This window comes from Lipotes vexillifer, unplaced genomic scaffold, assembly GCF_000442215.2.
Source record: "Lipotes vexillifer unplaced genomic scaffold, Lipotes_vexillifer_v1.1 scaffold560, whole genome shotgun sequence".
Classification (NCBI taxonomy): domain Eukaryota; kingdom Metazoa; phylum Chordata; class Mammalia; order Artiodactyla; family Lipotidae; genus Lipotes; species Lipotes vexillifer.
In genome coordinates this window covers 1566238-1592893 of record NW_006792210.1, presented here as the reverse complement: position 1 = coordinate 1592893, position 26656 = coordinate 1566238, and the positions used below count along the sequence as shown (strand labels likewise).

The following is a 26656-nucleotide window of genomic DNA, read 5'->3' as shown; positions in this document are numbered from 1 at the left end:
ACCGGGCGACTGTAAGTAGTTCACTGACTGGTGGTTGTATGTGCCCTCTTTTATCTATTAAAAAAGGCTGAAAATGACTCAGTAGGTGATGTGTCTCTATAGAATCAAGACTCATATCCTTACAGATTTATACATCGATGTTAGTTCTTCTCAAGATCCAACTCCCATATTTAAAGGAAGAAAAAATGACTGAGTCTATCTTAAAAGACTTCTAGAACCTCAGATTACTTTCCCACAGAATTCCATTTAAGGAACCTGTTTGTATAAAATCATTAAGGTGAATAAAACCAAATTATCATACGTAACGTTAACAAACAGGTTAAGGAATATATCGTTATCAAACACTATTACTGTCTAATGTCATTTGATTACACAGAAGGCTTTTCTTAAATGATTCTATTTTGTAAAAATGCACCTGTAATATTTTCCCATCGACCTGCTTCTAGACCATATACGACATGACACCTCTCTCTAAGGGCCAGAGTTTCACGTCTATACAACAGATTCATGAGTCTACTCTAAACAGGCTATGACAGAGTCCACCGCAGGAAGAGATTTGATTTGAAAATGTCTTACCCCAGATATGAGAAATACTTTGCAGAAGTCCAAAACCGGCAGAATCTGTAGAAAACTGGCAGCTTCCAGTGTGTCTTGAAGGTTGTCCATATTAAGAGAAAGCTTTGCAGTGTAAATGAAATCAATAATTTTCCTTAAACCGACTTTGCTCACGCCATGAAGCTTAATGCACATTAAATCTTGTTCTTTCATTCCACCTTAAATAAAAAGACACTCCATTAAATGACCGTGGATAATTTAATTAAGGTCAAATTCACTTCTGCTGCTAACTAGATATGATAAAATCAGGGAAATTTTATTCTGTGTAGCATTTGTATCAGAGTCAGGTTTCTGCATATTTTACAGTTAAAAGAGAGTACTTAAAAAGGAAAATCTCTATACTAATGGAGGTGGTATACGATGCAAGTGCTTCCAAAATGTTCTCCTGTCACTTCACATCTTTTGACGGATTAGAGATTGTATTAGTGGGGATTGTATTAGTCTCTGATGGCCCATTCAGATATGTGTCTGGGAAAGCAAAGCTATGAGTTAAAGGTGGACAGAAGAATAAGAAAGGTACGTCCATTTTCCAGGTTAAAAAAGGGCCACCCACAACTGTACATACTGGGTGCCTATTCCTTTTGAAACTCTTTCTTCTTGTAAAGACACTGACCAAAAGAACTGAACCTTCCTTTACCAATACAAGGATTTAAACACATACTTTTCATACTGTTTTAACGTGGAAGCAGAGTTTAGAAAGGAAAGCTACCTGTGAACATAGCCTTGAAGTAATCACTAGCAGAGGCCATCATGACTCTGTGCACAGGGAAGGCGTCATCTGTGTCCCCTGGCATCAGGGTCACGTCACAGAGCAACCCTTCAAGTCGGAGCTGGTCAAACCCCTACAACAAGAACACGAGATGAGCTGCTCGGCAAGGTAGAATGGGAATACAGATCTCTGTGTGCTAGAATTCTCTTGACGTATTAATGTGTGGGGAATATATTTGGAACATAAAGCCAGTAGAATAATGACTCAGAAGAAGAAATAAACTGAACAGCTTACTTGATATGTGGCAATATATATTTAACTCACTGTAGAAAAAAGATAAAATTAAGATTAATTTGGATTAAGAACAAATAAGGAAAGAGCATATACATTCACTTATTTATATAACCATTGGCTTTCACAGTATTTTGAAAAAAAATTACCATGTACACCTTATTTTCCCACGTGCAGAATTAGTTCCGGTTTGTGAAGAAGGAAAGAGTTCTGGAGATGGATGGTGGTGATGGATGCACATTATGAATGTATTTAATACTGCTGAACAGTACACTTAAAAATGGTTAAGATGGGGCTTCCCTGGTGGCGCAGTGGTTGAGAGTCCGCCTGCCGATGCAGGGGACGCGGGTTCGCGCCCCGGTCCGGGAGGATCCCACGTGCCGCGGAGCGGCTGGGCCCGTGAGCCGTAGCCGCTGGGCCCGCGCGTCCGGAGCCTGTGCTCCGCAGCGGGAGAGGCCACAACAGTGAGAGGCCCGCGTACCGCAAAAGAAAAAAAAAAAAAAGGTTGAGATGGTAAATTTTATGATATGCATATTTTATCACAATAAAAAAATGGAGAATAAAAACAAGATTTTTGCAAGATGGAGTCTGTAGTTTCAAAAATGGAAATGTACTGTTATAAAAAATCATGAAGATACTCATACGAATCACTTTTATTTATTTATTTATTTTAATATATACAGCAGGTTCTTATTAGTTAAATTTATTTATTTGTTTGTTTGTTTATTTATTTATGGCTGCATTGGGTCTTCGTTGCTGTGCACGGGCTTTCTCTAGCTGCGGCGAGCGGGGGCTACTCCTCCATGCGGTGCGCGGGCTTCTCATTGCGGTGGCTTCTCTCTGTTGCAGAGCACCGGCTCTAGGTGCACGGCCTTCAGTAGTTGTGGCATGCGGGCTCAGTGGTTGTGGCTCGCGGGCTCAGTCTCAGTAGTTGTGGCACACGCGCTTAGTTGCTCCGCGGCACGTGGGATCTTCCCGGACCAGGGCTCGATCCCATGTTCCCTGCATTAGCAGGAGGATTCTTAACCACTGCACCACCAGGGAAGCCCTACAAATTACTTTCTAATAATATAATGTAATATAATAATGTAATACAACAAGAACTAATAGCAAGGATTATTCTACCCCCTTCTTATTTTAATGACCCCAAATAAAACTTTTATTTAAAGTCGTGTTTCATGGATTTAAGAAGCAAAAGGCACGGCATACTGAAGAATGCAGTTTCAGAAATAGTGATCCTGCACATATGTATAATATAAATCTTAGTCTAAACATCTTCTCGTCATAATTTTTAAATTGCTTTTTAAAGAAAATGCTTGAATCTACAGAACTAGAACTTCAAAGAGATAATGTGATCCAGCCACTTTCTCTCTGGAGAGAGATATAAATATTTTTACTCCAAAAATATTTATACATTATACATATACTTTAGAACAGGATTATGTATCATACTTTCCTCTCTCCAACAGTGATTGACATATGTTTTTGTTCACAAATATCAACTGTTTCACAAATGCCCCTTTTCCTTTGTAAACACAAACACTTCCCCACCCCTGCGCCCCCTCAATATTTTCCTTTCTCCATTGCTAAATCATCTCCTGTTCCTGTTATTTAGAGAAGTAGAGGTAAAAAGAGATGTCCATTTTAGGGAACTATTTTCATGGAGAAGGTAGGAAGTGGCTTTTTGAAAATTCACATATGGAGTCTAAATTGCAGTAAGTTTAAGGGGATTGCCTTTCAAACGTAGGTGAGCATACGAGAATTGGGAAGTCCTGAATGCAACCACTGGGGCTGGGGATGGGATGGCCAAGCCACTGAGGAGGAGGGAACCATCAGGTAGAAGAGCTGAGGGACTAGGATGTTTGAATTCCCCAGTGCACTTAACAAATGTTCAGTTAATGCTTGACCAAACAAACCAGACTTTACCCAGAAGCCACCACTTGGTATTAAAAACAACAACAACGGGCTTCCCTGGTGGTGCAGTGGTTGAGAGTCCGCCTGCCGATGCAGGCGACACGGGTTCGTGCCCCGGTGCGGGAGGATCCCACGTGCCGCGGAGCGGCTGGGCCCGTGAGCCGTGGCCGCTGGGCCTGCGCGTCTGGAGCCTGTGCTCCGCAGCGGGAGAGGCCCCAGCAGTGAGAGGCCCGCGTACCGAAAAAAAAAAACAAGAACAAAAACAACAACAACATGTAGAACTTGAATTTTGTAACAAGCTAACTAGAAACCAGGAACTTTATTTGTGAACCTACTCTCAATAATAAAATAAATTGTGCCTATAATGCTTATTTGTGGTAAACTGTACAGGCTGAGAGAAGAGGAATTGAACCAGGGTTTGGGGGGAAAAGGTTGGCTCCCAAAGGCTTGGCTTTTTTCTCCTTCAGATAAATTTCAGGTTTAAAAAATTTAGATATATGTTTGTTGTAAAAATACAGAAGGATAAAAACAGAAAAGTAAAGTCCACCTCTTCTACTTACTAAGAGTAAATACTGTTAGCAGTTTAGTATATATACTTCCAGGCCACTTTCTACACATATGCATATAGGAGTTTTAAAAGTAGGATACTACACTTACTGTTATGCATCATTTTTTTTTGGGGGGGGGGGCCCTCCGGGCCGCACAGCATGCGGGATCCTAGTTCCCCAACCAGGAATAGAACCTGCGCCCATGCAGTGGAAGGGCAGAGTCTCAACCACTGGACCGCAAGGGAAGTCCCCTGTTACGCATTTTTTAAATTCACCTGGGCTTCCCTGGTGGCGCAGTGGTTGAGGGTCCACCTGCCGATGCAGGGGACGTGGGTTCGCGCCCCGGTCGGGGAAGATCCCACATGCCGCGGAGCGGCTGGGCCCGTGAGCCATGGCCGCTGAGCCTGCGCGTCCGGAGCCTGTGCTCCGCAACGGGAGAGGCCCCAGCAGTGAGAGGCCCGCGTACCGCAAACACACACACACACACACACACACACACACACACACACACACACAAATTCACCTGAGCGCATAACACGGACAGCCCTCTGTCTCAGTATACACAAATCTACTTCATTCTTTTTAGTGGATGCACAGAATTTCATGGGGTATGGGGCCTAGCGTAATTATTCATCCATTCCTCACTCTTGGCCTCTCAACTTTTGCTATTACAAGCAATGCTGCAATGATCTTCCTTGTACATATACTTACTTGTGTGAGTAGATCTGTGGGAGATAGTCCTAGAAGTGGAATTGTTGGTTTAAACAATATATACTTTTAAAGTTTTAATAGCTACTGGCAAGTTAAAGCATATAGTTTATCTTGGGAAATTTATCAAAATTGGCAAAAAAGCGAGATGTCAAGATACCCATCAGATGAAACTAGGTACAGTATGCCATCTTACTTTATTTTTATTCAGCAAATAACTTTTGAATCTTCCTTTCTAAGGTATATATAGATAATATCTTTGAAAGGCAATCATGGCTTCTTCAGTCAAAAGCAATGATTGTATCTAATCAGTTATTTTCTTCCACTAAAAAAAAAAAAAAACAAACCCCAAAACCTTCTCGGCTCATTTGCTGGCCCTCCTGCCTTTAAAATATTCCTACAAATATTTTATACTGAGAATTGAGTAATGTCAGTAGGCTTCTTTCCTACTATTTATTATTCCTTCTTTTCCCCTTTGAAAAAAGACATGGCTAATGTTTCCTGTATCATTACCTGTGTCATTTCTCATTTGGTCCATATTCCATTAAAACTGCTTGTTGAGGTTTGTACTCAATCTTTAAAATCTCGACAGTTCAGCTAAGACACCAGGAGCTGTTGCCCTCTTCACAGATTTGACCATTTTGCTTCCATTTGCAATATTAAAAAAAAAAAAAACCCTCTAACCATTCTCAGTATAATCTGGCATCCCCACAGAAAGGAAGATGAGGCTCCTAGACCACTTTTATCACATTCTGAGTATTTTCTTTCTATCCTAAGCTTAATTTATCTACCTTTGGCAAACTGTCCGCTTTTGAGAGGTTTTGCATTTGTTTTCACTGCATGTAAAGTAGTTTCCCTTTCTATACATTTCATAACCTTCATTTTCAAATGCACAAATAATCCCACTATCCAATTCCATATTTGCTAATTTTATTCCTAATTATTGCTGTCCTTATCCAAATAAGATCTGTCAATTCAGACTGTTTTCACACAGACCTAAATATCTCGTCTGCATGCTGTTATCTGTGCTATCCCAGCTGTGTCTAAAGAGAAAAAAAACTGAAGTTCCTCTACAACACACTTTGTCGTACAGAAGTACACAGTCATTTTTCTAAACAACTTTTATACTCTAATCTTGTGAAGAATGTACACATGAAAAGAAGTGGGGCAGGGGGGACTTCCCTGGTGGTTAAGACTCTGCACCTCCAAGGCAAGGGGCGCGGGTTTGATTCCTAGTCAGGGAACTAAGATCCCACATGCTGCGCAGCACGTCCGAGAAAACATAAAAATAATAAAAAATTAAAAAATAAAAATAAGAAAAGGGGGGGGGTCATTCTCTTCCACAATTCTCATCTGCCCTCTGTACGTCTACCTTTTGCTTTCACTGTTACAATCTTTCCCCCTATTTAACTCTAGGAAGATTCTTGAAGATACCTTGCACACTTAAAATGTGTCCTTTTATTGTAAAATCATTTTCTTCCACCAAATTTGTACTGATTCCTCTTGCCAGAATTCTATAAACATTTTTGTCTATTTCTGCATGCTAATCCACGATATACAGATACAGCTGTGTTTTACGCAAAATTGCTCAAAGTTTCCCATTAGTCTTTTTGGAGTGTCTTTAAACTGTTTTTACTGCTTTAAACTCAACTTCTTTCTAAATCAATCCTTATCTTAGTTCTCTATTTTTCTATTTTTTTCTGAGCCTTGGGTTCTATTTATGAGGGGATTGTTGTCTGTTCTCAATTTCTTTACTCTATTATTTCCCTTTCCCTCTTCTATTAACATCCCCATATCTTCTTTTTTATCTCTTCTTCACATCCTTTTAGGGAAAAAATAAGCATTAAGAAAAAGGTTCTTAAAAAAAAAAGGTTCTTCTCTTCTCTGTAGTAAATTTACCTAATATATTGAAACTTCAAATACTATTAAATAGAGGGAGGTACATATGTCATACTCTGAAGGACTGAAACATTTTAAATGAGTTTGATAAATGGTCACGATAAAACAGAGGAGGGTATGCACTGACATTACACAACTATAATATAGAAACCTGATGAGCTACAAATAATGTATACCGAAAGTTGGTTGGATGTCAATAGCTTTCAAAATAAATATAATGCTACTGTGGAAAATAAGGTAGATTGACGCTCTCACGTATTAAAAAGTAATCTGATAAGCAAATCTTTCCACTAAATTCTGCACTGGCAATAACTTACTAGCAGATTCTACCTAGTTTTGATCAGCGTAATTTCAAAAAGGAAGTGGAGTAAAAAGGAAATGCATCCTAAGAAGAGCAACAAAAATTATTAACTTCAAAATTGTTTTATGAACAAAGATTAAGGAACTAAAAGAAGAGAAGGTATAGGAGTAGGTTTACTCCAATCTTTAAGTAAATGTAATGTATTTGATCAAAGCAATACCACAGTCATGTTTTTATGAGACACTGTTCATTTCATTCAGAGGACAGAAAAGGAACAGATATTAATTAAAACTCTATTCCCATTATATAACACTGCTTGGAGTTTAAAAACTGCTAATGGCTTTCCATCACTGCATTATATCATTATATAAGGCTTTAAAGACTTCTCTAATCTGGCCCCAACTCAACTGTTCAACCTTATTTTTCATTATTTCCCTAAGTATGCTGACCCATCTTATCAGGCTGTTCTCCAGACTACCTCACTGGTAAAAACCCAGGCTTACTCCTTTTCCAGTACCTTTACTTATGCCAATTTATTGTGCTAAATTATGCTATTTTATTCTATTTTTCACATAGAATATCCTCCCTCCTTCAAAGCCGAGTTCAAATTTGACCTCCTATGTAAAGCTATCTCTAACCAAATCTCTAAAAGACTTAGGCATCTGGAGTCTGTAATTAAATTTAGCATTTAAGTACAGCTGACCCTTGAACAACATGGGTTTGAACTGCACAGATCCACTTACATGTGAATTTCTTTCAATAGTAAATATTGATACTACAGTACTACACGATCTGCGATTGGCTGAATCTGGGGATGCGGAACTGCCGATATGTAGGGTCGACTGCATGGAGGGCTGGCACTCCTGACCCCTGCATTGTTCAAGGGTCAATGTATAGCCCACAGATTTCTGTTTCCAGCAAAGATGAAGTAACAGGGAGTGGATTTACCTTACTTCTTGAAACAACCCAAAATCAGGCAAAATATATAAAAAATAATAGTTTCAGGCTGGATGACGGAGAAGATCTGTGAAAGAGGAGAAACAAGTTAGCGAAGCCCCATGATTGTTTATGGCCTGGAGTTTCCAGAGGTACAGGGAGTGGGAACCCAGGCGAAGCCCAGCATTTTCCCAGGGTTGAGTGTCTTAGGGCAGCTAGGTTTGTAGGGCAGAATACAAGAGGGGAGCTCTGCACAGAGAGAGGGCTATGGAGATCTACAAACAATCCCCCCTCAAGTATATAGATGAGTACTGACGAGTGCATTTGTCTGGGGGAAAGAACCACCTAAAAGGAGCACAGGGAACACTCTTCAAAGTTCACCAAATGCTGGAAACAGATCCTATTCAAACCACAAGACTGGTAACCTCATAATGCTAGGGCTTTGGGTAAAGAACTCAGAAGGATTTGTCTCAGTACTGGGAAAAAGTTTGCTCTAGAATAAGTGTGAGGTTCCACCTCACAAAGCTTAAAAATAAATAGAAAATACGTTAATGAAAACAGAAGAACTGGGGAAGAAATCAGAATGGAAAGTGCCACCAAACTCATGCTGAGTCCCCACCCTACTCCCTACTTTTCCCCCCAGTGTACCCGAGCCTGGACTTAAGGCATCATATAACCTGCAGGCAGTCATCTGGGAGCAGACTGAGAAAGCTCTACTTCTGGCTGGAAGAGCAAGGAAAGGGATTCTGAAAGCTCACAGGGAGTGGAGAAAGATCCATTTCACTTTTTTCCCCTCTGTTTTCCTCTGAGCCCCAATCCCCAGGCAATTCCAAGGCACTGGTGGTGGCAACAGTGACAGTGGTAACAGTGGTGACAGCAAATTCCTAAAATTCTGAGAGGAACCTTTTTTGATCAGATGAAGTCCCAGCTTTCAGGCCAGAGGACCATAACGAGAGCCCTACAGAACTGGGAAGTACTGGGGAGATGGTGGAGATGGAGGATCAGGAGAAAGAGACCCCACAAAGTTCCACACCGTGGAATACTGCTTAACAATAAAAAGGAACAGACTACTGAGACACAAAACGAAGTAAATGGATCTTGAAGATATTACACAAAGTAAAAGAAGCCAGTCTCAAGAGCTCACAGACTGTATGATGTCATCTACATAATATTCTCAAAAGACAAAAACACAGTGACAGAAAACAGATCAGTAGTATCCAGGGCTTAGAGGTAGGGATGAGTGTGACCACCAAGTGTAACAAGAGAGTATGTTAGGGGCTTCCCTGGTGGTGCAGTGGTTGAGAATCCGCCTGCCAATGCAGGAGACACGGGTTCGAGCCCTGGTCCGGGAGGATCCCACATGCTGCAGAGCAACTAAGCCCGTGTGCCACAACTACTGAGCCTGCGCTCTAGAGCCCGTGAGCCACAACTACTGAGCCCGCGTGCCACAACTACTGAAGCCCACGTGCCTAGAGCATGTGCTGCACGAGAGAAGCCACTGCAATGAGAAGCTGGTGCACCACAACGAAGAGTAGCCCCCGTTCGCTGCAACTAGAGAAAGCCCCCGCGCGCAGCAACAAAGACCCAACACAGCCAAAAATAATAAATAAATAATACAATAAATAAATTTATAAAAAAAAAAGAGAGAGAGTACGTTAGGATAATAGAACAGTCCTGCATCTTAATTGTGGTGATGATTACATGAAACAGTATATCTGTGAAAACTCACATATGTATAGATCAATTAAAAAAATCAGTTTTACTGTATGTTAGTTAAAAATAAAAGTAAAATGATGGCAAAAGACATGCCAAGCTAACACGAATTAAAAGAAACCTGGCATGACTATAATACCAGACAAAATAGATTTCAGAGCAAAGACTATTATCGGTCTGATGAAAGATCTCAGCTTCCTCAAGAAACTAGAAAGAGCAGAGCAAATTAATTCCAAATTAAACAGGAGAATGGAAATAATAACGATCAAAGTAGAGATGAATGAAATATAAAACAGGAAAATAGAGAAATGTTTAAAAAGCAACCAAAAAGCTGGTTCTTTGAGAAGATTCATACATCTGATAAAACTCCAGCCAGGCTGATTAGGGGGAAAAAAAATGGAGACAATACAAATTATCAATAACAGCATTGAGAAAGGTGATATCAGTAGAGACTCTACAAATATTAAAAGGATAACAAGAAAATATGAACAACTGTATGCCCATAAATTTGACCACTCAGTTGAAATGGACAAATTCTTTGAAAGACACAAGTTGCTAATAATTACTCTAGAAGAAATAGATAAACTGAGTAGCCATATATATATATACTATAAAACTGAATTTTCACTGGTTAATTCTACCTTACATTTAAGGAAGAAATAGCACCAATTCTACAAAAACAGATCCAGAAACTTAAGAGGCGGAAACATGTCCCAATTCATTCTACAAGGCCATTATTATCCTACCGAAACCAGACAAAGATAATCAAAGAAAACTAAGACCAGAGACCCTCATGACCATAGATGCAAAAACTCCTACTATATCAAATCAAATTTAATAATATATGAAAAGGATAATACATCATGAGCAAGTGGGGTTTATTCCTATAATGCATGGTTGCTTTAGCATTCAAAAATCAATTAATATAATTCACATTAATAGACTAAAAAAGAAAAATGATAAGATCATCTCAATAGGTGCAAAAACGTGTCTGACAAAATCCAACATCAATTTCTGATTTGAAAAAAACCGCACAAAACTCTCAGCAAACTAGGAACAGAAAGAAACTTCCTCAAATCTATACCTAACCTAACATCACACTTAATGGTGAAAGAATGAATGCATTCCCCCTAGTATTAGGACAAAGCAAGAATGTACACTCTGATCACTTCTATTCAACATTTTTCTGGAGTTTCTACCCAGTGCAATAAGGCAAGAAAAAGAAATAAGAGGCATCAGACTGGAAAGGAAGAAATAAAACTATCTTTATTTATAGGCAAAATGGTTGTCTATGTAGAAAATCCTAGAGAATCTACAAAAACCTTCTAGAACTAATAAGTCAGTCTTTCAAGGTTGCAAGATACAAGATGGATAATCAGTAACAAACAGTATTTTATATACTAGCAACAGACAATCAGAAATTGAAAGTATGAATTTGAGCATATTTAACTCTCGGTTGGTATGTACTGGTCCTCTCTATCACTTAAAACATGCTAAATATCAAAACAACAAAAAAACTCATTTGAAAGAGCAGGGTAATAATACACTAAAGTGGCCTAAAAGGAAAGATGGTAGACTCTCTTCCAACTTATATACTAAAGATACACACTCAACTGGAAGTATTAGAATAACCTATTGTACCCTAACCTGAGTACCTGAAGAACTATCCCCAAGAAAAATTATATATTCATTTCCCTATATTCTAGGTGACATTCAGGAAACTGAAATAAAGAAATAAAAAGTATTATTTTAATAAAAACGCCAACAATCTGGATTATTCAAGTTCCTCTTTTATAAAATATAACATTCTAAAATCATTATGCCTTTCTTATGCTAATAATATATTTTAAAAGTTGCTTATCTTATGATCATAAAACTTTTAAATAGGGTACAGTTCATCAACATGACACGATCAGCAACCCAAACGTTTACCTTAGGATAAGTATTTCATGAAGTTAGCCCACTGGAAAGCAATGCAAGTTAATTTGTATAGGCTCTTGAGAAAAGCCATTTCTTTAGCAGTCTATTACATAGATAATAACTTGAGACAATACAACCAAATCTGTCATTGACTTTACAAGTAAAGTTGAACAGAGGAAATAAATAGGTAAAATGGAGGGCAGTATGGAAGAGCAATCTGATAGGCACCAATCTTAACATGAGAAAATATCCATTAGGCATCTAGACATCTGGAGCCAGGAGGCGTTTTCAAGCTTGATAGGCTGAAACATGGTACTCTACTTATGGCCTCCTTGTCCTAACAGGGATGCTTCCAAATGGCAGTTAACATTTTTTTCTCTTTGGTTCCCCCATTCACCCCCATTTTGACAGGGGAAGGGAGGAAGGGCAGGCAGGCATGAAGACACTCTGTGTAATTCTGTTATTTCTATTAAGAATAAAATCTTTACTGTATCATTCATGCCAAATTATCTTTTAGCCTTTAATATATCTTTTTATATTTATATTCAGTGAAAACTTAATATTTAAAGACATTAAAAAGAGAATAGATTTTAGAGCAAGATTAGAAGAAATACAAATTTACATTTAGAAAACCTGTGTTCAAGTCCTGGTTTTTGTCCCTTAGTGGGCAAGTGAATTTGGGCAAGCCTTCTAACTTTCCCGAGCTTCAGTTTCCCAATCTATAAAATGGGGATAATAATTGTTGCCTTTTGTACATCACAAAATTGTTTCACATATTAATGAGGCAAGCATATGTGAAAGTGACTTATAAGTGCTATCCAAATTCATTTATTCCATAAACAATATCAATAAGGGCAGTAAAAAGCATTGGGTACTTCCTCTGTGCCAGGTACTGGGCTAGGCTCTTTATATGTATTATCCCTTTCAATGATAATAATAATATTAATAATAAATAACAATAATTATAATCTATTGACATTTATTAATCATTCACCATGTACCCCAGCACTAGATCATACACAGACAGAAACAACAAATTAGACTCTAGATCTTGTGGATCTCACTGACAGGTAATATTGATGGGCTAAGAGGGGGGTAAAGCAAAAGCTGCTAACTCTGCCTAGGTTACACAAATTCCAGCTTTAAAAGGCATTGAAATTAGCTGTCAGAAGAACAGATCCATGGGAGAAACTGTTTTCAGACGTCTCCCTTTGCAGAATTACCCACTGCATAACTGTAGTGGGAAGAATGTGAGTTTAGGCCGAAACTGGAATTCCAGTTTTACCGTTTACCATTTAAGATGGATCATTATGAATAAATAGGGGTTTACCAGACCAAGAAATTTAAGTAAGGGCATTCCAGGGAGAAGGGATGAGTGCAAAGATACTTAAGTATAAAAGAATAACATATGTTTAGAGAATAATGAAAAATCAGAAGTCTTCCAGAAATTTGCCTTGACTATCTGTCCCATTAACTCTACTAAGGTAAAGCAGTAGCAAAGATCATATGGTTGAATGGATAAAGGACTGAAGATTGGCAGAGTAGTTATGGAAGACCAATAAGGGACCACAAAACTGAAGGTGCTGGGAGAAAATACTTTCAAATCATGTATCTGCTAGGGGATTTGTGTCTAGAATATATAAAGAACTCTTACCACTGAATAATAAAAAGATAAATAACTCAACTAAAAAAATGGAGAACTGACCTGAAGAGAGAGTTCTCCAAAGATGATATACAAATGGCCATAAGCAAAAATGAAAAGATGCTCAATATCATTAGCACTCAGGGAAATACAAATCAAAACTGTAAGTTACCACTTCACACCTTCTAGTATGGCAATAATCAAAAAGACAGATAACACATGTTGGCAAGAATATAGAAAAATTGGAATCCTCATACTTTACTGATGGGAATGTAAAATACAGTCACTTGGGAAAACACCCTGGCAGTTGTTCAAAAGATTAAACAGAATGATATATCACCTGACAATTCCACTCCTAGGTATATACAAAAGATAGATGAAAACATGTCCATACAGACACTCACACATGAATGTTCACAGCATGATTATTCACAATAGCCAAAAAGTGGAAACAACCCAAATGTCCATGAATGGATGAATGGATTTTTATAAAAGTGGTATATCCATACAACGGAATATTATTTAGTCATAAAAAGGAAAGAAGTACTGATGCATACTGTAGTGTGGAGGAACCTTGAAAACACCACGCTAAGTAAAAGAAAACAGTCCCAAAAGACCATATGTTGTATAAGTCCATTTACATGAAATATATAGAATAGGTAAAACTACAGAGATAAATAGTAGACTAATGGTCGTCTAGGGTTAGGAAAGGGGTTGGGCGTAGATGCGGAATGACTACTAATGGATACATACAAGATGATAATACAGATGAAAATTAAAGTTGTTACTTAAAAAAATGAAGATGCTAAGAAGGGTATGATTTGATGAATCACCATAGTACGGGGCTTAAAAGATGTTAACAACCTGGGATAACAGGGTGAAGCCAAAGGATGGACGTTTTCCATGAGAAGTAACCACAGTTGTAGCAGTAGTAAAGGAGTGAGGGAAGTGAAATAATTCTTGATTTCACCAATTACTACTTAAGCAAACCCTGGTTAATCTTCCTTACTTGAGTAAAAGTATTTTGCACTGCTAACTCTACCACGAATTCTCCTGGAATTTGTTCAGAATTCTAGGAATTCAAGCCTATCAGGTATCAAAATTATTTCCAGGCACTTTCTTTGACAGCCTAGTTTCCAGAAGCCTATTCAGTGGAGACAGTCTGCTGGAGCAGATCAAGCCAACCAGATGGACACCTTCTTTGGCACACCCATCACTTCTGATCAACATTTCCTCTGACACCTTCCCTGTTTGGCTCAAATGGAAGGAAAATAAGTGGATATTTATTATGCACCTTACTTTCCCATAAATTGTCACATTTAATCCTCACATCCACCACACACATTACCGATAAGGAAACTGGCCCGTAGGGGATAAAGACTTTACCAAAGTCACATAACTAGCTGGTAAGTGGTAAAGCTAGGATTCTACTTTTTAGCCTAAATTCATGTCCTTCCCACTGTAGTTGTGCACTAGGGTATCCTTCAGAGTGAGACTTCTTTAAATAGTTTCTCCCCATGGATCTGTTCTCCTGACAGCTACTTTCAATGCTTTTTGAAGCTGGAGCTCGGTGTGATTGCTAATTTTAAAACAATGATAACATTTACACATTAAACACTTCTCTAGTTTGTTCCCTTGACAACCATACACCTAAGATTAGATACCAAAAAACCCCAGTCTCTGTTAGTGCTTGGACTTAAAAAATCTCAGTTAGTGAGAACATAACTTTTAATAGACCTTTTTTTTTTTTTTTTTTTTTTGCGGTACGGGGGCCTTTCACTGTTATGGCCTCTTCCGTTGCGGAGCGCAGGCTCCGGACGCGCAGGCTCCGGACGCGCAGGCTCAGCGGCCATGGCTCATGGGCCCAGCCGCTCTGCGGCATGTGGGATCTTTCCCGGACCGGGGCACGAACCCGTGTTCCCTGCATCGGCAGGTGGACTCTCAACCACTGTGCCACCAGGGAAGCCCTTAACAGACTTTTAAAGAGAGCATACAATGTTTTTCAATAGCAATATGGAGTGGTACCTCTACACCACCATAGAAAATATTATAACATAAAAAATCAGTTGAAGAAAGAATGAATTCTCAGGTTACTTTCACATCTCCATTCCTACCGCCAGCCTAGACCAACAAAGGCCAAGCTAAAACGTGACAGAGCTAAGGGTTCTAAGACCCACCTACAACTGTTTGGTCACCATTATATTTTTTAAATTACACAGGTTGGACATAGTAAAAAAAAATGAAACAGTGCAGGATTACCCAGAGCAAAGTGTAAGACATCATTCACCAGCCTCCCTAATGCTTCCAGACCTTTTGCTATGCATTTACATGCATGTATATGTATACATATTGTATATTATTTCTACAAATAGACAGTATTATACAATATATATTGCCCTGTTACTTTTTTTTAAGCAGCTTTATTAAGATATAACTAACATACCATACAATACACCCATTTATTTTTTTAACTTATTATTTTATATTGGGGTATAGTTGATTAACAGTGTTGTGTAAGTTTCAGGTGTACAACAACGTGATTCAGTTATACATATACATGTATCTATTCTTTTTTAAATTCTTTTCCCAATTAGGCTGTTACATAATATTGAGCAGAGTTCCCTGTGCTATACATTGGGTCCTTGTTGGTTATCCTTTTTTTTTTTTTTTTGCGATATGTGGGCCTCTCACTGTCGTGGCCTTTCCCGTTGCCGGATGCGCAAGCTCAGCGCCCATGGCTCACGGGCCCAGCCGCTCCGCGGCATGTGGGATCCTCCCAGACCGGGGCACGAACCCGTATCCCCTGCATCGGCAGGCGGACTCTCAACCACTGCGCCACCAGGGAGGCCCCCATTTTAAATATAGCAGTGAGTACATGTCAATCCACCCATTTAAACTGTACAATTCAGTATATGTACAACCATCTCCACAATCAATTTCAGGATATTTTCCTCACCTCAAAAAGAAACCCCGCATCCTTTAGCTATCATCCTTATATCCTCTGATTTTCTCCAATTCTGAGCAATCACTAGTCTATGTTCTGTCTCTGTACCTTTCCCTATTTTGCAAATTTCGTATGAATGGAATCATATAAAGTGTGCTCTTTGTGACTAGTTTCTTTCACTTAGCATGATGTTTTCCAGGTTAATCCATGTTGTAGCTTGTATCAGAAATTCATTCCCTTATATAGCTGAATAATATTCCATTGTGTAGCTATGCCACAGCTGTCGTATTATTTTTTCATTTAATATTTCCTTTCCATTCAGTACACACAGATCTAGCTCACTCTTTTTAGTGACTGCACAGTATTACAGTTTTGATGCAACATAATTTAAGTAACCATTTCCCTATTGATGGATATTTAAGCTACTTCCAGTGTGTCCCCATTATAACAATAACCTGTAATCTCCATATGATACATAGGGAGAAAGGGAGAGGCCATCTCTCTTGGTGGAAAAAGGACCCTGCCTCTAGAACAGTGTTTCCAAAAAGTATGCTCCCTGGACCTACAGCATCACCTGGGAACTTGTTAGAAATGCACATTTCTGGGCCCGACCCTCAGAGGTTTTGAGTCAGAAACTCTGAGATGGGGCCCACTGCTCACTGTTTAACAAGCCCTTCTCCTTGTGATCCTGATACGCAATAAAATTTGAGGACCACTGTCCTAAATCTCTTTGCACTGCAGTGGCTTTCATTAGTTGGTTTAAGGTAAACTTTAAAAATTAGCAGGACCACAAAAATTGGCTTTAACACATGACTATGGTCATGGATAGGGCAGAAGTATAGCAGAGGGGTAAGTGAGTTTCTATGTTTCTTTAGAGAAAGTACTTTAATATAACAAAAAACCTCTTCCTTTAATGTTTTTCCTAACTGTTTGACCCCTTATTCTCTTCCTCCCGTAATCTTGTAAAACCAACAATTAAACCATTTACATAAACTAAGATACCAGGAGATGGGAAGCTTTTCCTTCCTGACCCTCTCATTTCTGTTGATGATATGATGAACCAGATCCCACTAGAATTGAAACATTGGAAAAATGAGATTTCAGTGAATCACAGATGGGAGCTAGAAGAAAATTGAGAAATCTCCCACTCGAGAGTCATAGTCTGGAGATAAGGAAAATGAATCCCAGAGAAATTACATGACACAGCGAGGCCACACAGCAAGTGCAAGCCTCCGTCTCCCATTATGCTATATACTATACTATATACTATATACTGCTGGACTATCAATGGTTCTTGACCAAGGATATGCATTCATACCAAATTCATCTGGGGAAATTTCTTTAAAAAATATGTTTAGAATATATTTTATTTAGAAGGATTTATTTTATTTTATTTATTTAGAAGGATTTATTTTCCTTAACTTACTAAGCTGAGAAGACTGATATAATTTGACTTTATATATGTGTCGCTCTCTAACTCAGCAACACCCACCGAGGTCAGGGAATGTCCACAATAGTCAGAAGTACTTGGACTGCTTATCATACTATGTTACACGGCTCCACATTGCAGGGTTTTGGTGTTCTTTTGGCTTTCTATTGTTTTTCCGACCTCTCCTTTGATGCCAGTTATTACTTCTTGCATGTATCAGTGTGTTTGCGTCCAGCGGCCCTCACCCCTACTCCCATACCTACAATTGCCAGTGTGAGTTGAGACACCAAATAAACACGATCTTGAGAACTATGATAAAGGTGATGGGAAAATAGGTTGTGAGGGAGGAACTAGAAAATTTAACGTGGGGACTTTGTGATATTTACCTTGGCTGAGACATAATGAAAAGTCAACGTTGCCAGACACAACATTCTGTAAGAATGTGGCATGACAGCAAGACCTCCCTTACACAAATGAAACAAAGAATGAACTCAGAAATTTTTTTAACATCAGGAAGGTATGCAGTTTTCCCCCCCTCAAGGTTTCTCCTCTATTTGTTTGCTCTTTGTTTTTTTTATTCATAAACTTTATTTTAAAGAGCAGTTTTAGGTTCACAGCAAAACTGAGCAGAAAGTACGCAGAGTTCCCACAAACCCCCTGTCCACACACAGGCACAACCTCTCCCACTAGTGACATCCCACACCACAAAAACCCTGGGTGGTTTTTAAAGCTATGAACAATGCAACAGTGAGATTACCTGTAACACCACAGAACTGTGGGTATTGCTGGTAAAGATGCGTGTGGTTCCCGCCTTGGAAGACTGCAAATGGGAGGAGAGACCCATTTCGCTGCTTCCAAGGGACAATTTCATGTGTTGGTCTTCCTCTTCCACTAGAGATCTGAAAAGGTTTTTAAATCAGAAAGAAAAACAAATGAAAACTTGTCATATAATTCACAACAACTGGATGATTTAGAGAAACAGTCACTCTCTGATTATGTGCCAATCATCTGACTATGGAATATACTGAACGTTGTTTCACTGTATTTTAGGCTCATACCACTCTACATCATAGAAGAAATAGATATATATTTGTAAAAAGCTTTCCGAGGTCAGAATAGATAAATGGGAACTGAGAAATCAACTAAAAGCTGGCTCAAAACTATAACTACAAAGGGTTTGTTTCTCTAGTGCCAGAGTAATTGTTTTGGTATTGGGTTGTTTAGGTAGCAATACCAGCAAATTGTGTTATTCACAGTTAAAATTACTTTGGAATCCCTACTTTTAGAAAGATAAAAGTAATATTTATCATTTATTGAACAGTCACTGTATATCAGGTACTTGCCAAGAAATTTACACACATGATCTCATATAATCCTCAAAACAATCCATTGCAACAGGTATTACTAGTATCTCCTTTTTATTAAGGGTAGGGAAAATGAGCTACAGAAGGGTTAAAAATTACTTACCTAAGGTCACAAAGTTATTAAAGGGACTGGACCAGGATTTGAATCTAAGTTTAGTCTGTTTCCAAACTCCAAAGACCCCATAAGTAAAAGTCAAAGATTAACTGTGGTATCCTAATACATTACTTCCTCTTGTGTTACTATAGTTCTAATCAACCCCAACGGAGCAAAAAAATTTACACATGAAATAATTCCTTTTTCTAGCAGTATCTCTCACTAAATAATCACTTGGGATTATTTAGCCAAACAGCTACAGTGTAGCGGCCTTTTCATCTTTCCAAACAAACAAATAATAAAAATAATAAACATAAGCTATGCCCATGTTTATATCACATTAGCAATTTTTCAGGGACCATAAAAAGCATTAGAGAACCTGTAGTTAGTTTCACAGAGAAAATGGCGAAATAATAGTTAAAGGCCTCAGGTTACACTAAAAATTGACCATTGTGGTACAACCTTTCATCATTCCTTAGACTAGGCAGACTTGTGTTTCCTTAAGTATACACTGCTAAAACTGTTTCTGAATCACCTGAGAGCAGGGAGCCCCATGCTTCTGAACGGGTTTGTGCATTCATGATGGGCAGACTGCTAAAATGGACATTAAGAAGGGAGGAAGGCAGAATGGATTTCCAAGTGCTAGAACTATGCCTTTTTCCTATTTATTTCTAACTTCCAGAAGGTTGAATTCTTGGTTTCTCTAACTCGTGTCTATCCAATACCATAAAGATTTCACCTTTTCCCTACCATACCTATAAATCTAAGTTGATCAGTTTTAATAGGAAAAAAAGTTTTACAACAATACCATACTTTTAACAAAGATCCTGCTTTTTGAATTCTGACACCAACCAAATGGCTTTAAATCCTGCAATAATTAGCAAAACTCCTGGCCTTAAGGGTGACATCAATTCTTCTTAACGATATTAGAGCCATAGTATAACCAAAAAATGAATTAATAATATATAACCATGTTTTATTCAACTCTCATGGATATTTAATAAAGAAGAGAATAATTTAAATAAGATTTTAACAAGCATAAAAGAAAATGAATATAGTTTTCCACTAGCTTCAGAAATAGCTTTTTAAAAGAAATTATATACATGATATATAGCATACATACATTTGCAGATACTTTTAACCAGCTTTCGCAGACAGACATTTAATTACAGAATCAAATGGAAAAGTGGGAAATAGATTGATGGTGACTGGTATCCCTAACCAGAAAATTTCCATTCATCCAGAATTATTTTAATGGGACACTCAAGCAGAATGTTTCATTAGTTTCTGTATTCCCTGCACAGAACCTGGCACATGAGAGGTTTAATATATGTCATCTGAATGAACACAGAATCTCATTTCTGTGGATCATTCCAGAGACATTTCTTTATCATGCGGTGCCTTAAATGACCGTCAATTATTATTTTACAGAACCACAGATGTAAACGGGACAGGAGTAAAGCTGAAACCGCACTGCCCCTATGACATATCCTGGAAATTGTTTTGTTTTTTTTTAAATAAACTAGAGATCACAACTTGTTTCCATGTCATTTGTCTCTTGCTCTTAAAATCAAAAGGCAGAATATAAAAATGCAGCCTATTCTTGGCAAGATAATATGTCTGGCTTTCTAACTAATTACTTCAAAAGCTAAAGAAGTCTTCACTAAAATCATCTTTTTCATGACTTCTTATCAACATCTTTTGACTTTTAAACATTCAGAACATCCCCTATTATTTCTGCATCAGTAACAGCACATGTCATGTCAACCTCCCCAGCAGATTCAATATTCTCTTCTATCTCCTACTCATTAAGTCTATTGACTGGATGTGAAGAGCATTGTTCTTCAACAGTGCAAGGAGGTGAAACCTCTCTGCAAACTCCAAGCCACAATGACATCAAACTATCCTTAAAGGAATGATTATCTGAGTAATTCCAAGAACAAATAACATTTTTAATCTTATCCTTTCTAAGTCACATGGTTGAAAGCAATAAAAGGAGCAGTGGTTCTCAGTGCGGGGAGGGGCATCAATGTCTGGAAACACTTTACGTGGTCGCAGGGTAGTGAGGCGTTGCTACTCTCATCTGCTGGGATGCTGTTAAACATCCTACAATGCACAGGAAAGGTCTCCACAGCAAAGCTGTGCTCAGGCAAAAATCTCAAGAATGCCAAGGTTGAGAAACCCCGGTACAGAGGGATTAACCTCCTCAGGACAGATTTTCTAAAGAAATTTCATGTTCTAACTAACTTCCCAGTCTGAGAGTTAACTCCATGAGGTAACGCTGGCAGTCAGAAACACAGTAGGATTATTAATTACCACTAACTCCTCCAAGACTGCCTAATAATAGAATACCTCTGCCCTCCTCCAGTCCATCAATCTGAAAAATCAACTGTTTACAGGAGATAAGTAGATAATAGCTTTGAAGTTTATAAGATAATTATGTGGAAAGGCTTTTGTCCTATGTAAACTCATGGAAGAATAATTCCTAAGTCGGCTTTAAACAATTGTTATTTGGGGAGAAACCCCCCCTCCAAAAAAAACAATTGTTATTTGGATTCACCTTTACATGCCAATTTAGAATCAAGCAAACCCTGTCCAAATAGTCCTATTTCATCAAAACTGTAAAATTATTCATGGGAGAGATTATGTTCATCAATTTTCTTTTGAAAAATTGAATCTTTTTCTTCCAGCGTCTACATATTGCTACCACACCATTCCCGCCTGCCCCACTACCGCTGGACACATCTCATTTTGTAAACAGTGACCAACCACAGAGCATGAAAGCAATCTTTCACAAAGTGTACATGAGTCACTCAAATGCACTTGCTCAAAGAGAACAATTATTTTTTCGAAGAGCATTAGGTAGAGATGGAAGCACTGCCTGATGGTCTTACTGAAAGCTCTGCAAAGGTGGTCAAACCAAACATACATAGACTGTGGCATTTCTTTGTACTACTATTTGAAGACAAAGGAAATAGTCTAAGCAATTGTCACATGTTAACAGGGTGATACTAACATTGTAATGTTGCCTCAAAGCCTTCCAAATTTAAAAAATTACCCCAAGGGAAACAGGCGTAAATGACATAGGGACACAATTCATAAATATAAAAGTACAAATGATTAACAGATAGAAAAATGTTCAACTCCATTCGTACTCCAGAATAGGCAAATTAAAGCAAATCTGTAAACTTATAAAAGAGTAGAGTAGAAGATATACTCTCAAAATTGCTAGTGCAAACAAATATTAAGCCCCTGCCATCTGCATGGCATTGTTCACTCATGGATATTTTAATGAAAAATTTAAAATCATCAAATGTACAAATTCTTTTCCTTTTTACACTGAACATCATGACAACAAAAGATTGTGTATTACTGGTGGGTGGGCTGCAGCAAGAGTGGTCTGTCAATCTGGTTCAAATATGTTTTCTACAATGAATAGTTCTACAGAGGTAATAGTTTGGTAGATGTTCTATGAAGAACCGTGTACTTAGAATTCACTATAGCAATCGGGTTTGTTGGTATGCCATATGGGGAAGGGAAGAGTATCTCATAATTGCATCATTTGGCTCCAAAGCCTCAAATAGTCTTAGGACACTCATCAATCTCAATAAAACATGCTGATAGGATACATGCACTTGCAGAAAAAACATACTGCCCAAGACTATCAGAACACATGTCAAGTTGTTCCCTTTACTTTACTTGATTTTATTTCTGAGGGAAAAATATAAGTGAATCAGAGAAAAACCAGAAAGGTAAAAGTATATCAATGCCTTTAATTTTTCTCTCTTCAGTTCCTGATCAGTTTGACAGCACTTCTTGCTTGTGACTATTACATTACAAAGTGGTTAAACCTAACAGTGTATGTAATTCTAATAACATAATGCCACTGTAACAAAAGAACAGGGGTTTCTGAGTTAGTGCCAAAAGTATTATTCAAATACTGCAATTTCCCAGAGTAATAATATTCTTCTAACTGAAAGTCAGCGCCAGTGGGTTGGTGTGCAAGAAGTGCAACAACAACAAAACAAAACAAAAATAAAAGTCATGAATGGTATAACAACACAACAAGTCAGCTTGGTTAATCAAGGCACTGACTCATGCTTTACCACCCGTCCCCCAGAAAAATAAAATACATATTTCTCACACTCACAATTTAAAAAGAAAATCAAGAAAAAGGCTTTCTTCAAAGAAGAACTCCCCCGCCATTTGTTTTTCTGCTCTGAAACAGAGAAGTGTCTGCTAGCTGCAGCATTTGCTAAATGAAACATTTCTTGCTATAAAGTTGCATTGGCAGGTGGGGGAAAAATTCAGCCACCTGTTCTCACATTCATTTGAATTTGAGTGCTAAATCCGTCAAGGTATTTCCTTCCTCCATGAGAAATAAATTAAAAGCTTAAGATGATATTAGTCATTTCCCATTGATTTTCCTATAGATTCAAAGTATGCATTCTCCATTGAATTCTAAAGATATTAATAATCTTCCTACCATGCAAAATTTAGAATCAGCTCTCCTTCACGCCTCCCATCAAAAACTGAATGATATACACACACACACACACACACACACACACACTCTCTCTCTCTCTCTCTCTCTCTCTCTCTCTCTCTCTCTCTCTCTCTCAATTTCCATTAAGAAAAAAAAGGAAGTGTTTTTAAAATTAAGAAGGAAAATTTCCAATTCATGAAGTAAGTTAATATATATAAAATAAGCCTGGTATTTTCTTTAAAAGAAAAACACCTTAAAACCTAAAATATTTAAAGATATGTCCCAGGAATTCCCTGGCATCTAGTAGTTAGGACTCTGCGCTTCCACTGCAGGGGTCCTGGGTTCAATCCCTGGTCGGGGAACTAAGATCCCACAAGCCACACGGCAGGTCCAAAAATAAATAAATAAATAAACTGCTTTAAAAAATAAATAAAAGATTTAAAAAAATAAAAAAATAAAGATATGCCCCAACTGAAATGACATTTACGGTATCACTGTACAAGGAAATCATAAATATCATAGCAACTTCTCTTTGTTTTTTTAACATCTTTATTGGAGTATAACTGCTTTACAATTGTGTTGTGTTAGTTTCTGCTGTATAACAAAGTGAATCAGCTATACAGATACATACGTCCCCATATCCCCTCCCTCTTACATCTCCCTCCCACCCTCCCTATCCCACCCCTCTAGGTGGTCACAAAGCACGGAGCTGATGTCCCCGATCTCCCCGTGGGAGCAACTTCTCTTAAGAAGGCGTAAATTAATCACTATTTAAGAAACTATGGAGAACGTGTCTCCTCAACAAGGTGTTTGCCTGAAAGAAGTCAAGAAAAGATAAAGCTTTGGTTAGTTATTTGTATTTTTTAATGATATAAGTATAAGTACATTATTGTCAACTTGCAATAAATCTGCTAATGGAAATCTTTAGCATAGATGATATAAAATAGCTGCTAACATTTCCGAGGCTTTCTTTTCTGCTGCAGCTATATACCAGAGCCCATAAAAGAGAAAAAAATTTCAAGGTGATAGGGTCAGACTGTAAAATGATTTTCCAAAGTAAAGAAGCTTCTTTATATGCAAATGTCTGTGACATGTAAAATAAAATCACATTAATAAATAGCTGATGTCAGTTTTAACATAGGAATAAGATAACCTACCCAGCACCTGCTGTGTACTAGGCAGTGTGCCAGACACGTTCTCTATGCTACTTAATCCTCATAACAATCCCATTTTAAAGACAGGAAACTGAAGCTCAGAGAGTTTAAGGCCTCACCATGAATCTGGTAACTATGATTTGAACCTGAGTCTGATTCCAGAGACCAAATTGTTCCCATCACACCAAGCCTAAAAAACGAAAAATAGCAGAGCAGAGGCCATAAAGCAATCAACGTTTCAGTGTTTAATTTATAAACACGAGGAAGATCTCAGAGAGACACATTCTGTTATAGGGAAGCAGTTTGTTGGTTGAACTTACTTCAGTCTAAAATCACCCACTTTTACCCTTTCCATAACAACAATACCAATGCTAAAAATCTCTCATGCCATTCCCCCAACACATCTGGGGTCAGGAGGGAGCATATCCTAGGATATAACTCAGATCAGATTTAGGGAGAACTTGACATTACTGATACCAACATTTAAAAGAACAGATTCTGAATTCCAAAGCCACCCATCGCCATCACAGAAATAGCACTATGACACAGATGAGGGAATTGGGCTAAACAAATGGAATGACAAATGATAGTCATTTGTGAAAGGGTGAAAGTTAATTATCCAAACCATAAAGCATTTGCATTGAATACCTCAATCCTGTCCCTGAAACACTTTCAGATTAATGTTTGCTCCTTCTGTCTACCGTATTTCAAAACTTTAGTCTTCCTTCACCTTTTAAAATTCATATACCAATTAAACTACATCAAGTCTCACGCATCCAGACTAGAAAATTCTACCGTTTGGAAGCTTGGTTTATATACTATTTCTCATTCTTTACATTTCTCATAATATTTGGATGAAAGATATAGATAGATCGATGATAGATACCTGAAGCAGAAATACAAGAGCATAATCTACAAAAATATTGAATCACTATGTTGTATGTACACCTGAAACTAATACAACATTGTAAATCAACTATACCTCAATTTTAAAAAATGAGTTCTAGGGCTTCCCTGGTGGCGCAGTGGTTGAGAGTCCGCCTGCCGATGCAGGGGACGTGGGTTCGTGCCCCGGTCCGGGAAGATCCCACATGCCGCGGAGCGGCTGGGCCCGTGAGCCATGGCCGCTGAGCCTGCGCGTCCGGAGCCTGTGCTCCGCAACGGGAGAGACCAACAACAGTGAGAGGCCCGTGTACCGCAAAAAAAAAAAAAACTTTTATAAGATTTTGTCCATCGTACAGCAACGCTAAGGAAGGAGTCCTTTGCTTAAAGTATTTATGTACCATGACTATGTTTACCCCAAATATTAAGTATTCTTGATAAAATTGGTAATGACTTCCTGAAAGGGAGACTGGTTATTTATTTGTTTTGAGGGAGTAGATGCAAATTATAACTCATTGAGGAGTTTGCCACTTTGGGGGAAAGGTGTTTCTTTTTCAGAACATTATGGCCTCTGGCTTAAAGAAAGTTTGTGTTCTTGGGTGGAACCCAAAAAGGGTAGAGGCAGACCATATAATTTAAACAACATGACAGTAGGCATCCAGCACTCACATTTCCCAGTCATCTAGGTGGGAATTTTGAATAGAAGCTAATTGGAGCATTTTCAGACTGTGTATGCGTTTTGCAGAAGCGATCTATGAATTGTGAAGTAATAATGAAGTACCGCCTCCGTCTGTTTGAGACAAACTAGGACAGAAGGACATTAAGCAAGAGAGAAGCATTCCCCTCCTTCCTTCCATACCATCCTTTAAACCAGTGTTTTATACCCCAATTTATAATTTCTGACTCTCAGAGTGCAGGTGAGAAGGACGCAGAGAAGAGTCTCCAAGACGAGTGTCAGGGTGTCAAAAGTTTGGCCAGCTAGTTGGAAAATGCTAGCCTAAATGCTATTCCCCTCAACTCAGCCCATCTACAACAAGCTATTTCTTGAAGCAATAAGTCATTTTAAATGTCCCAAACCCAATCTTTTTGTAGATCATGCTTTAAGGA

At 38.3% G+C, this 26656-nt stretch overlaps 1 protein-coding gene across 3 annotated transcripts in view; it reads right to left on the bottom strand.

The window, feature by feature from the left end:
- Window positions 1-26656, bottom strand: part of KLHL13 (kelch like family member 13) — a 72181-nt gene that overhangs the window by 19936 nt on the left and 25589 nt on the right. For all 3 annotated transcript variants that reach the window (XM_007465464.1, XM_007465462.1, XM_007465463.1), the window contains 3 exons: window positions 18327-18468; window positions 1325-1457; window positions 577-773 (listed from right to left, as the gene is read on the bottom strand). In XM_007465464.1, coding sequence (XP_007465526.1) covers window positions 577-773; window positions 1325-1457; window positions 18327-18468 — 472 coding nt within the window. The remainder of the gene's footprint in view (window positions 1-576; window positions 774-1324; window positions 1458-18326; window positions 18469-26656) is intronic.